A 13,819-nucleotide genomic window follows, 5' to 3' on the forward strand; every position below is an offset into this window, starting at 1 on the left:
TCATTAGTATTCACCATACTAAATTGTCACAGTCTATAATCAACATAATAAGCTCTCTTAGACGTATTTAAGAACAACAATAGACAACTTTTCAGTTGATACGCAACACTTACCAGACAAGAACAAACCGATTGTTGTTTGTACTGTTTAACTCACAGCCGCAAAATTCACCCAGCCAGCTAGCCTTCGGCGCCGAGTCGACCTGCGTTGTGGAAAGGAGAAGGGGGCGGGTTTCACTTGACAAGGGGCGTGTTTAACTCGCTGAGTGGCAACTGAGTGGGCGTGCCTGACCGCGACTCCTCTTCACTGCGCATGCTTCAACTTCTGCTGCGCAGCCGCACTTCAAATTGGTTGCAAATTTTCCAAGATGGCGTCGCCTCGGCGGCTTCAATTCCATAGAACACTGCTGAATGCAACCACACTGTCCAGTTCTATATATACAGTCTATGGGTCTGACTGCAGCTGGGCCTGCAATGTTCTAAAAGAATACCCGGAACCGTTCATCACGAATTTTGACGCTATCTATTTGACTTGAGGAACTTCGTGAGCATCTTCTGTCAGTCAGACTGACATTCACTGGAAAAGTACATGTCACACTGGCATGGCTTTGGTTATAGCTATGGACAGTATATTGACCGTTTTTGTTTAAAACATATATATTGATAAGCCTTCTTTAAGCAAAATTATATCATGTAAAGTTACAGTGTCAACTGGACTACATGTTAGCAAGATGCACATAATGTCAGCTAGCTCTGCACGTAGCTGGTCAGTAGCCTATGCAGGAATTGGTAAGTTTTGTTTCATGTTTATTTGATAACATAGACTTGTAATACAGTACATGCTTGTAATCTGGCCCTTTTCTTTATAAAAAAGTGTTTTTGTGCTGCTTGCAAACCGCAGTGCTTGGTTACTATACTAGATTGTATGCTAGCTTAAAGTTGTGTGTGAGTTGATGTGGCTTTGGTGAAGCTGTCTGGATCGGCATCTATGTGAAAATTGTCATTTGCCTTGGTTTCCTGCCCTGCTATAGTCTGACTATTTATATATCTGTGTTTTGTGGACATTATTGGTGAAATCAATGGCGTGGCCATCAGACATTATGAAATAGGTTGCACATTATGAAAAAGGTTGCACTGTAACGTTAAAGCTACAGCTAAGTAGGAGAGCCCTACAAACAGTCTAAAGCAAGTTTGCTGATGTCAGATTAAACTATTAAATGAACACATCATTGTAGACCTGTGGCAGTGCCATATGTGCGTGCAAGTCATGAACATAAGCAACCGATAGCCTAAATATTTCAAAATAGTCTGCACAAACCCATACTTGAGCGCACTTAGTGTTCACTTTCAATATGACATTGACTAAATTGCACGTCTTCACCAGATAGCAGCAGGCAGCAGATTAATGAATATGGGTGATAAATAAGTAGCCTAGCCTAGCAGCCTATTCACTTTGCTGCTGATAAGGATGATGGTCGGGGGCTATTCGCCTAATAAAGATCTAAGCAATGCGGAATTCAACTCGGAACATTAATTGTTTGTCTAACGAAGATTCTAGAGTGGTCGGCCTACACAGATTTGCGTAAGAAAGAGAAAACTTTCCCCCCCACCGTGAAATGCTGGGAAATTGCACATTTTAACGCTGAAATGGGAAAAAATGCAAAAAAATCCCCCCCCCCCCCCCCCCCTTATTATTATTTTTTGTCAAAAAAAGTCATCATTGAAGGCCTACTGAACGCACGATCCGCCACTGAACTTAGGGGTTCCTATACTTAAGCCTCCTGTATTTTAAAGAAGAACATTTATTTATTTACGATACATTATTCATTCACATAAAATTAGTGTCTTTAAAGGTTGGATTTTTCCTCATTTTATTTTTTTATTAAGGCATTAATTTCCAAAAGATTCCTCTTTTTAGTCAACTTTAGCATGGATTCACATACTTTTTCTTGCCACTGTATCTCAGATATAACAATTTCATAACCAAACCTAGGCCTACTAGCCTAGAAATCTAGACGCGCCCCTAGCGGCAGCTGCCAGGGTTAGTCTAGCAACTCTCCGTTGGCTTGTGAGCTCCAGAAATCGAAACTTAAATCAGGCCTTTGAAATCGTGTATAGAGTCGTTTGTTGGGCTTAACATAATGATTGATGGCAGAGTTGCAACGGTTTGGCTTGAATTCCCTGCTACTTGAAAACAAATATCCAATTGCGTCCTATTGCGTGCAGAGGGAATTTGAAAGACAACTGATTATCCCGCCCCTCAGACTGAGCACTGCGAACGGTGAGTGCCCAGACCCTACATTTTAATGCCTACTTTAAATTAATTTGAATAGGCTATAATGTTCTATAAGTGGACAAGAAAAACACGATGGAGTTAGCATGGTTTAGGTGGACTCGAAATTCGAATAGCCTACTTTAACACGGCCAAATAATCTACAATTGCATTTTTGCAACAGTGTAGCGCCATCTTCAGCGACTATAGAGTATAGAATGTTGCGCCATGAGGTTGGGGGTGGCTTGGAAATTCAAATATATATATATATATATATATATGAATGAATGAATGATAACGAATATTTTTAAAACGCATGTTGCTCTCATGAAATTGCTCCAGAATAAGCGTTGTGGTTTGAGACGTTTTAAAAATGGGCGTGTCTGTCCTTTGGAATGGAGAACCACCTGTTTCGTTGATGGAGAGAGTAGAAGAGAGAATGACCGTAGGCAATCAGGATCTGTTTATCTTGAACGGGAATACCAGCATGATTTACGTAGATTAAGAAATGAGTATGGCAAAATCAGGTGAGTAGTTTCCAGTCTGGATTTGTGACCAGTCTGACACACTTTAGTAGGGTGTTAAGGCGTTAAAAGAAATTTGCAAGAGTTGTGTTGTAGCCTAGTCTAACCTATGTAAAATGTCGCATGGTGTAGTAGGCCTAACGTTACTACCACCACGACTGTTTTTCCTTTGAGAAACGAGTAGGCCTAGCTTTATAGCATGTAAAACCCTTTTTTCAGCGAATAGTAGGCGGGGCAGAGGGCAAGGGCAAGGCTATGAAGAGTTTTATTTCACACACAATTGTCTAATCACGCAAAGGTCTACTTTATGTGGGCTTCAAAACCTGGTTTAGCCTAAAATGTATTTTCTAGGACTGAATGTGAACTCTGGTGTGGGAGTAGGCCTAGATTACACAATTAAAACACAAAACACGCAACTGTTGGTTATTGCAAAGGTAGGCTTTCATTAATGCTAAGTCTTAAGGGGTTGGGTTAGTCGGATAGTTGTCAATTGAATATTTTGGCAATTCCAAATCTTTGTAGATTTAGTGTGTAATCATTAAATGTGTGGTGACTTTCATCAAGCAGTCATGACCTTTGTTAAGAAAATTGGTAACAGAGAACCTGCTACCTGCATGAAAATAGCACAACCTAAAATCTCACAGTGGACACTATGTCAATCAATGGTCTATCAAGCTGATAGGCTATCCGGTCTTGTCATATCAGATATTTTGTAGACATGTAAACAACTTCTAGAGTGGCCTCGGTGTGTCTCCTCAATTTTCTTTCTGCTCATGTCTCCTTCAGTCCATCTATCTTTTTCTCTTTACTTATTAGGCCTACTCATTTTACTTTTAAGTCTCTATTTTTTTTTTTTTTAATCTTTGGATTTCTGTCTGCCTCCATTGTCACTTGAAGGTGCATGTTGTGGACGCCTGAAGGAGCCTAAAGCCCTGATGAAGTTTGGCCTAAGTGTGGTGCTCATAGGTCATGTAAACTTCCTGTTGGCAGCATTGGTCCATGGTGCAGTGCTGCGGCACATCCACCTGCACCCACAGGCGCGAGGAATGGAGTATGCCATCTCTAATGTTATTGCCATGGTTGCAGGACTAACGGTGAGGCCTTAAATTTGAACTTGAATTTCCCCTGGGGATCAATAAAGTATCTATCTATCTATCTATCTATCTATCTATCTATCTAAAGAAAACAACTACTGGTAACAAGTTAACAAGTTAATTCCACTTCTAATTAGCTCAGGCTTTACTGGCATTCAGTGTTGGCTTTAGAGTAAGAGAGTAGAGGCAAGCCAATTAGGCTTAGAAAATCAAAACAGCATACTTGCTGAAAGGGGCCATCCTTAATTAAGCTCTGGGTTAATCTCCTGTATATTCCCAGTGTGGGAACCAGCCTACTCCTTATGGCCAAAAGTAGGAAGCAGGTGTTTTAGCCGCACCTTTTATTATCATAGAAAAAACAAACACATAGCCACACAATCTCCATGGAAGTAGCCTTGGAAGTAGAATAGGTTGCACTGGACAGTGACATTAAAGATGGCTCTGTCATAGAATGGCATCCACAAGTGGGTTTATGTTAAGTTTCTGTCCTGATAGAAAATGTGTCCTGAAGCACGTAGACAGCATCTAACTGTCTTTGGCTACAACATCAGGACTGTACATAAGGAGCTTCAAGAAATGTGAGGCATATTAATTCCTATGGTTTTGGAAGAGCACATAGGTGTAAAAGTCAGGTGTCCAAATATATTGTAGCCTATGTCTATGCTTCATTTAGGAATATTGTGATTAAGTGTTGCCAAATCAGGTGTGTTGTGGGAGAAGTAGGCTATTACAAGGAAGGAAATGGAATAGATTACAATAATGTATAAAATGTTCTTCTGCCTGACCACTAGGCTAGATGAGGTGGAAGCCTGACTTCTGACTTGAGTTGTGGGTTGAACCCAAGGGTGCCATCTATAGGATCCAGCCTACCTCTCAAATCATTTAGTTATATTGATATTATTATTCTATGCGTGTGGATGGGAAAAACAGGCATTTTCTAAACTGGTGTGTATTTTTTGATAGGCAGACTACTGTTGTAATTATTTTAGCTGGATTTACTCATTATAACTGTTATTATCCTCACAGGGTGTCATCATTGGTATAATGGCCATCGTATTGTCAAAAAACAACTCTCGTCGAGCGCTTGTAAGTCAGCATAAACAAACACTGGCACACACACAACAATGTCCAATAGATGACGAAATTAACTTGGTTGGACTCTCACCTACAAACAGAAATGTTGCAACCATATTTCTCCTACTCTCTCATCTTCTGTGCTTCTGTTGCTTTTGTTAAGTGGTTCAGAATAATGACTCCCCTGTCTTTGTTTGTCCTGTTTTATGATTGCAAAACACTGCAGCTCTTTAAATCAAAGTTGGAATCTACCTTTCTTGTACAGACTTAACATTAAGGAGCCTGTTACACAAGGCACTCCTCTTTTGCAGGATAAACAATCGTGAGGTGATACTGAGTAGTGTAATAGAGTTCAGAATTGTTCATAACATAGGTTTGTTTAGCCTACTACTTCTGTTGTTTAACACAGTGTTGTATAATGTAATGAGCATTCTATGGGTAGATTTGTAACTGAACCTAGGAATCATTCAGGTTTGTTGACCGCTCGTATAGTTTAAAGCTTCAGGGAAATTGGGCAACCCCTCACCTCCTTTTTTTTCTCTTCCCAACCTGTAACTGTGACCTCAGCCCAAAGTATGACTGAGTTGACTGAGTATGACCAAAGTATGACTGAGTTGTCAGTTCAAATAGATGATACAAAAAAAGATTGTGTTACTATTACTGGTATGCTGTTTCCTCCAGTCATATTAAAGCAACACCAAAGAGTTTTTTGTACCTTTAAAATAATGTTTCCAAAATCGTTTCAGTGGTTCATCAACTCGTAACAGGGTGAACGGCACTTCTGCATTCGCTTCGCAGCCCTTTATCGGCTATAACCGCACTATGTAAGTTTGCCAGATCGGGTAGTGGATCTGTAGTTTGATGGAATGAGACATAAGAAACTACAAATTTGACTTGCATCTGAAGTAGCAAAAATAAAATCATAAAATCATGCAACATATTCTACCTTGTCTGTGCATTTTACTCCGGATAATTCCTTTAACCCTCTTACCCCCACAAGCACGCCATATGGCAACTGTGGCAAGGAAAAACTCCCATATTCCAGGAAGAAACCTTGAGCAGAACCTGACTTAATAGGGGGAGCCCATCTGCTTCTGGCTGGCTGCGCCCTCCAATAGCAGCAGATGTAGAATAATCGGAAAAAGTAGTCTACAGGATAAGATGAGTTAACTAAAAGCTTTCCTGTACAGGTATGTTTTCAGATCTTTTTTAAAAATATTTACTGAACTCGCCTGCTTGATGTACAGAGGCAGGGTGTTCCATAGTTTGGAGGGCATAATGGATAAAAGCAGCTTCTCCACTTTGTTTGTGGAGCACTTTGGGTACGATTAAAAGATTAGAATTGGATGATCTAAGTTTCCTTTGTGGTTGATCAGATATTAAAAGCTCAGAGATATATGAAGGTGCTATGCCATTCAGAGCTTTGTAGGTAATTAACATAACCTTAAAATCAATTCTATAGGAAATAGGGAGCCAGTGCAGTTCAGCCAACACAGGGGTGATGTGTTCTCTCTTCTTAGTCTTAGTTAAAAGTCTAGCCGCAGAGTTCTGTATGAGTGGCAATTTCTTTAGATGTTTTTTGGGAAGACCAGTGAAAAGTGCATTGCAGTAGTCTAACCTGCTAGTGATAAGGCGGCACAAGGACTTAAACATATTTTCTGGTACTAAAATGTCTATAAATATGCAAGGTATATGTTTGACATGTTCAGGAACAAAATGTGAAGGCTATGTATGCCTTTGTGTGTCATGCGTACATAGTCACAGACATGCATATGTTGTTTTCTGTCTGGATGAGTGTTAAGTGTTATTGTTATCAGTCCCATGTCCATCATGCCCAGTATCATGCCCACAATTAATACTGTAGTCAAAAGAATTTCAAGTTTGATGTTATATGGCTTCAATTGTGGAATCTCTATGGTGCCTACACAAATATCTTTGGGTTTGTCGCCACCTTGTGGGACTGACATATACATCTGTGGTTTTGATGCCACCTTGTGCCATTTAAATAGGCTATTTGTAGCTTTTTTTAGTTCAAACATTCAAAAATAACCATTTTGACATGCTCTCTGTTGCCCAGACATCCACAAACCAGCTTGTTTGAGACTGTACTCTTATATTACCACTGTGTACCTCTGCAAGCGCTGCATCAAAACAAACTAAGGCAGTAGAAGAGAACTGTCGCAAGCATAATGGTTCATTCAAGACGACTCAAATCCCACAGAATTCTACACATAGCTCTTTTAAACCTGTTGATATACGTGGATGTTGTAATTAATTGACTATGTGATGTGAATGTGGTATCAATGGTCTGAGCAGTTTAATGTTCCTGTTCATGCATTTAATGAGCATTATGGTTGGGTGGGATTATGGCTTAAGTAAAAAATGCACACAAAGCCTATGTAATGGGAGTTCAGTACAGTTGGCATCTTTTTGGGAGACAGAATCATCTTTCTTTCAGTAATATTGTATGGCCTCTTTTTACTCTGTTTCTTAGAGAATAAATACATTGTTTTTTATGTTTGAGGCTTAAGGGTCTTAAAGGCTGCAGGGTTGCTGGCTTCATGATTGAGAGCGAAGGCCAGTAATGAGCATAATAGATATTTTCAAGGATTTACTGGCAAAAAAAGCGACTTTGGTACCTTTGGACTTTTTTTGATGCTGTATTTATTTACGATATCCAAGCAGTAATACATTTATTTTCTTATAAATTATAAACTGCTAAAATCACTGCTAATGTAGGGTTGTGATTGTGAATGTTCAATAATTCTATAGCTTTATCAGTATCATCAGTGATATCAGTACAGATACATCAAAACCGCTGTTAAACAGTAACGTCAATGAAAATGGATAATGTTTATAGTTATTTGTTGCTCATAGAATTATTATTTACATTAGGACTAAAATTAAATTATTTACAGTAGGACTAAAGCTTTGCCATGTATGTTGTGCAATGATTCATCTGTCTGTCCATCTCTTCCCTGTTTTGCCAGAGGGAGGGGCTAAGATGCAAGGAAAGGAAGTAAATGAGGAATGACAAAAGAAAGGAGGTTTACCCCATTTCTCTCTCTTTCTCTCTCTGTGCCTTCAGACGTGGGGATTGTGGGCACTGAGCTTGGTCTCCGCTCTGCTGGCTGCAGCCTCAGCAGCTGGGTTGCTCTACTCCACAGTGAGGGCAATTGTCAATCATGGCCGGAGCTTGCTGACTCATTGCCGTTTCCCAGATGTGATCGGGTCCTACTCCTACATCACAAATAAGTGCCCTTTTGACCCTACCCGTATATATGTGAGTGTCTGTGTGGTCCGTCAATGCACTTAATGGTATATTCAGACTTCAGGTTTGGCCTATTGAAATTTATGTTTTTAGTTGTATTTTCTGTGTGTTACCTGGACGCGTATTTGGCAAAGAGCCCTCAGTCTGACCAAGTCCTCAATCTTGAATTGAACACAAACACAGGTGTAATCATTCCGCCATTCATCTAACTCAACAATGTAACCTTGCAGTCTGAATGCAGACTGATTAACCTCCGGACCTAACATCTATGAGCTCAACACTGCACACAGTTTTGATTCTCACTCACTTCCACACTGTCAGCAGATATCCGAGATGACCCTGCTCTATTTGAGATTATGAAATGCTGACAGCAGGGCATAATGCCACCCGAGCAGATATCACATTTACATGTGCTAGTGATTTCTACTTAAGATTCCATTAGGTTTTATCAGTATAGATTGGGCTTCTCAGAGTTGCACTAGAGAGCTATTTTTCAGGTTAATTTAGATTTGTGAGTCAGTTGTTACAGGTAGCAGAGCTTTATTTAATTCCACTTAATCCATTTAATGCTGGCTATAGATGATCTTCCTGTACAAGGCCATACTACGACCCTACTAATGTTGAAGAAATATAATTGGTTACATTATATGTTTCATGTGGCTTCATGGTTAATCAATTTAATCATGGACTGAACACACAGTAAGGCTATAAGATATACACATCACACTGAGTTTTTTTACTTAAACAACCTTAGCCATACAAATCGACAATTAAACTGCCTAAACTAACTTTTAATCTACATTGCAGAGGAGACCTTAGGTAACAATGACTACTACAACATTAAAAGCTGCTACCAGAGAATGAGGGTACAGAACTTTAAGAACTAGTCAGTGTAGTTGAAGGTTATAGTGATATGAGAGGTGGCACTCTTGGCAGAGTTGGGTCTTGAAAATAGAGGGCCGCCCCTTCTTTTCTAGCGCTTGGGAAACTACAAATGAAATTCTATTGAATTGATTGCATGAGTTACTGAGGCAGGATTGTGAGTAATGTGACTACGTCACGTCAACACTTACCCTTCTACAGTAAAGCAGAGTCTCCCATCTCCCAACAAGATTGTTTAACAGTTGGGTAGAGTTTAAAGCTTTCACTTTGGTTTTCCTGTCATTAGGGTTACCTCCAGATATGGTGACACCATTGTTTACTTGTGTGTGTCCTGTGTGTCTGTTTCAGAGCACCACTCTGATCCTGTGGTTTCCTCTGATTGTGATGAGCGTGGTGCAACTCATATACTCCAGCTGGTGCCTCTCTGTCTGCTCATCTTTCCTGGGCCTTTCCTGCTGCCTTAGACACAAGCCACCCCGAGAGATAAACAGGCCTGTGTGTCCCCTCTTATTCACTATTGTTATGTTCCTTATGTTTGGTGTTCAAGTTTCAAGGGGTTTCAAATGCTCTGTTCACTACTACATCTATCAGAATGCTTGATATTGACTGCAGAGAATAAGCAAGTTTGGCATGGTAGCTGGCCCTGGTCTTGGGATGTCAATATTATTATACAATATTGCATACAATATATAATATTATACAAGATTGCATGCAAGTGATGTATGGATACGGGCTACTGGTGAAATGGAGGAGAGTAGGAAGGTGGTGGGAGGCTTTGCAATGCCAGAGTGTGTGGCATGGATGCATATGAGGGTTTAAATCTCTTTAAAAGGAGGTGGGTTGTTAATCATCCTTATGGGCTCCTCCCACACTTTGTTTTGAAAACATCATTCCGGTCTCTATTCAGGTCTGTGCTAGTATATACAGTCACTGCAACACATATCTTCACCTGAATGACCAGGCCATGTTTTCTACCTACTGTAAGCATTATAAAACAGAATTACTGTAATGTTTGAAACTGTGTGTGTGTGTGCGTGCATGCTAAGATGTCAGTATATTTCCTACACCTTTTACAGCATGTCCGAGGTCACCACAATGAAAATCAGGCACGTCCTCCTGAGCAGCATGAGCTCCTTGCACAAGCACGGCCACTGCCCCGTTCTCTCCAGTCTTCTTCACAGCCCAGCCGTGCCTCCCAGGTCAGCCGAGACAGCTTCTGGATCTGAGGACTCCCACCACAGTACTCATCATGATCAAAAGGTTATGCTCATATGTTTACAGTCTCAGTTGTTGCGACTTTCAGTCCCTTGCTTTAACCAGTACTTTGCTTTAACCAGTACTTTGAGTGAGCACACAGTGACGGACTGTATCACTGTGTTTTTTTCTAGGGTTTCTGATATTATGGAGTTGTGATGTGCCCTATTCAGTCACCTCAGCTGACAAAGCATACAAAGCCAGGCCAGGTTATTTTACTAGGTTTCATTAACAGTTGTTCAATTTGAATGATCTTTGTTTGAACTGTTTAAAGAATAAATTATGGTATAAATGAATAAGTGAGAATTACAGGAATGTTAGGTGTGTAAGTGAGAGAGAATGAGCATGAGTGGGTAGGTAGTAGGGATTTTAACCGGTAGCCATTTAACCGGTGGTTGACCGAATCAACATTGACCGGTTAAAATGTTCTGCCGCCGGTTAAAAAAAAAAAAAAAAAACTGCAATATTGTGACAAACTTCACTGCTTGTTAGTGGCTGCATGTTGACTATGGCATGATGATAATTGTAACAATGTAATGGCAGACGAAGACACGCAAGACTAACTTAGCATATGCCTTCTTGTTGTGTTTTATTATTCATCTGTACTTAAATGGCATGACGACAGGAACTTATTGCAAAGGATTTTGTGCAGCACGCTACAGAGGCTGTTGGCAATCGGTACGTTTTTTTACGAAGACGTTGGTTAATATACTTTCTTGTAACACCACCAAATGTAGCGTTCTCTGTTTGTGACTTTGTAACGTGAGCTTTTTATAGCCCAAGCTCGGTGCCGCGTTGCATGGAAGGTCGACGTTGTGCGTAATGTGTGCCTGTGCGTGGGTGCGCAGGGAAAGCAATTATTTTTCTCCCCAAAACAAAACCCTTATTCCTCCACAAGTAGTGGACAATGATTGGGGAAAATGTATAATACAAAGGGCACAAACTAACATTGGTGACGGGAGCCTAACCATTCTAAAATAGAATTTTCGGTGACCGACTTTAACCGGTTAATGAGGCTCAGTGGCCGGTTAAGATTTTTTTAAAATTTCGCCATCCCTAGTAGGTAGTGGATATGTGTGGGAGTATGTTAGGTAGAATTAGGTACAACTTAAGTGTTTTATAATTGATTGAAGGGCATGCATACATTGTTTGATATGATTTTTTAAATGAGTACTTTTTTTGTTCAGTAAAACATGATTGTCCCCTGCAGGAAAGCATGTTTCTGGTACCATTTTCACCATTTAAAAAAGGAATACCAACACACAAGCAGATTCCCAAAACCACTTTTGATAAAGCATAGGCACACCTGGAGTGTCAAACACATAAGTATATTTGTCATTAATTGAGGAAAAAAGGGACTGTGGTGGTCTCCTCATATGAGGACTTTCATGCAACAGAAAAATAAGATACTCAACATAGGTATCAGAAATCTTGGTACAAATATGGAAGCAATGTGAAGAACTACACAAAAGAGATGACCGACTACTTTAACTGTGCAAACAAAAGCACCATCACAGAACACAAGAGGCAGGACCGACTACAGAACTGCAGGGCCTAAAGAAAGTTATGCCAAGGGAGAGTACTGTTCTGCGGCTGCAAGCAGCTGTTTGAAGGGGAATGTAGATGAAAGCCGTGATTTTTTTTTTTTTTTTTTCCCTTTCAAAAAGTGGAGTAAGCCCTTGGTGGCAACTCTCAGAGTGAGGTGTCTGTAGGAAATAACTAAGGTGGAGAAGAGTAAAACTACAATTTTACTGGAGATGTGAAGTACAGTACCATCTGTGTTGTTTAAAGCCTGGCTCGAGCTACAGTCATTTCATAATTATCGGGGTGTGTAAACCAACAGAAATGGTGTGAAGAGTTGCTCATAGTGGGGAAATTAAATTAACTTACTGATGCCTATATATACAGTACTTTAAACAATGCAATTGATAATACTGTAAAATTAGCCCAGACAACAACCCCCCCTCCACACACACACACACACACACACACACACACAAAAAAAAATTGAACAGAAGTAATCATATACATGTACACAAATGCACAAGCGTACTCACATACTGGTATATGGTCACTTGAAGCTCTGAGATTGATATGCAGAAATAAGAGCGCAATGCAGTGCATTCCCTGGTGCAAATATCACGGAAACATTTGTAATGTCAACATTCCCCAACAAACTGAATGAATAAACTGGACCAGAACCTGGATCCACTGATACATACAGATCGCAGCTAAACTGCTGTCTGAATATCACCATCCATGACACAATAAAAATACAGAATATGCTAAAATAAATAAATAAAATAAAAAGGAGAAAAGTGATATGTACAAAAAATAAACAAATCACAATCTTCAGCCTTCTCTTATTTTCTGAGGAAAGATCATCAGCGTGTTGACATGAGAGAATTCTGGCATTGTGTCCAACTCAGTCCATTGTAGTCCATACCATTTGAGCGGCAGGTTTGGGAAAGGGTCCAGACTGGAGCTACATAATACTGCTGTGGAGAGCTGCTTCTGAAGATCTGTGTACAGAATTCTGCTATTTCTTCTCATTGCTTCTCTTGCTTTTTTCATTACTGGTTGTGCATATTCAGCAACAATGGATATAACATTCAAGAGGGATCTGTGCATTTGGAGGGAACAAAATCAGGTCTTAACTGAAACACTAAAGCAGGGGAGTCCATGCACGATTCCCAAGGAAGGGTTGTCTTTTTGCGCTTCCAAAAATCCAAATATAGATGGATGTTGGGGTGTCATGGCATTGACCGCTGGCCATGGGGGAGGCGCCGAGCACAGGGTGAACTTTAAGCTCTGACCTCAGGAAAGAGAAACATACAAGTGACATGCGGAGGACAGATGGCTTGGCAGGTGTGTGTTTTTTCCATTTTACATATGCATGTCCTTTAATAAAAACAATTGCGCTTCAGCTGATGCTGCTGTCTTAAAACTCAACAGGAACACAAATTAGAACGATGAGATGAAAACCTTCATGCATGGTTTGCTTGTTGCTTGTGGCTCAGAACTGTGAGGCGCTGCTGGGGTCACACTGAAGTAGCCTCACGATGGAGGGGTCACTTTTGGCACCCTTAATGAACTCCTCCAGTGAGAGCTTACCTGCGAGAGAGGATCAGACAGAGGACCGAAAACATTATAGACAAACACACAGTATAATGTATCCCTGCATTTACAATCCAATCCTATTTTTTTTGGTGTATCATGTTTGTGCAGTTACCCTTAGCACACCCTCCTCAAACTATTGTCTCTCACAGCCCACTGATTATGAGAAAATGTAACAGCCCACCACCATGATATTAAAACTTAGAAAAGTGACAAAATAACATGTTGAATGCAGTTTATTGCCCCCATGGCACAAAAAACCCTTGTATTGACGCATGCCAATGTTGGCACCTTACTTGTAAACCTGTAACGTTAGCTTGCGTATTGATTGT

The 13,819-nt window shown here is 40.2% G+C and overlaps 2 protein-coding genes across 4 annotated transcripts in view; one reads left to right on the forward strand and one right to left on the reverse strand.

The window, feature by feature from the left end:
- The first annotated feature begins 474 nt into the window (after positions 1-474).
- tmem54b (transmembrane protein 54b) lies at positions 475-12,361 on the forward strand. 3 transcript variants are annotated; one of them, XM_042076146.1, is made up of 7 exons: positions 475-788; positions 3,693-3,889; positions 4,916-4,975; positions 8,052-8,246; positions 9,465-9,611; positions 10,193-10,376; positions 10,505-12,361. In XM_042076146.1, the coding sequence occupies exons 1-6, from the start codon at positions 731-733 to the stop codon at positions 10,340-10,342; spliced, it is 807 nt and encodes a 268-aa protein (XP_041932080.1). In that variant the 5' UTR covers positions 475-730; the 3' UTR covers positions 10,343-10,376; positions 10,505-12,361. The 3 variants fall into 3 exon arrangements, with proteins under 3 accessions (XP_041932080.1, XP_041932083.1, XP_041932082.1); XM_042076149.1 differs by lacking the exon at positions 10,505-12,361 and adding an exon at positions 10,024-10,096 and having other exon boundaries at positions 10,193-10,352; XM_042076148.1 differs by lacking the exon at positions 475-788 and adding an exon at positions 2,659-2,798.
- hpca (hippocalcin) overlaps positions 11,638-13,819 on the reverse strand; it is a 31,192-nt gene continuing 29,010 nt past the window's right edge. Inside the window, exon 5 of the mRNA XM_042076150.1 lies at positions 11,638-13,484. Coding sequence (XP_041932084.1) covers positions 13,387-13,484 — 98 coding nt within the window. The 3' untranslated portion in view covers positions 11,638-13,386. The remainder of the gene's footprint in view (positions 13,485-13,819) is intronic.

The sequence above is a fragment of the Alosa sapidissima genome, chromosome 21 (assembly GCF_018492685.1).
Source record: "Alosa sapidissima isolate fAloSap1 chromosome 21, fAloSap1.pri, whole genome shotgun sequence".
NCBI lineage: Eukaryota > Metazoa > Chordata > Actinopteri > Clupeiformes > Clupeidae > Alosa > Alosa sapidissima.

Bases quoted from the DNA above. Each gene is read 5' to 3' on its own strand.
- tmem54b (XM_042076146.1), top strand. From the start codon at position 731: ATGCACATAATGTCAGCTAGCTCTGCACGTAGCTGGTCAGTAGCCTAT. The intron at 3,890-4,915 runs GTGAGGCCTTAA...TTATCCTCACAG, and splicing joins CCATGGTTGCAGGACTAACG to GGTGTCATCATTGGTATAAT. The intron at 4,976-8,051 runs GTAAGTCAGCAT...CTGTGCCTTCAG, and splicing joins ACAACTCTCGTCGAGCGCTT to ACGTGGGGATTGTGGGCACT.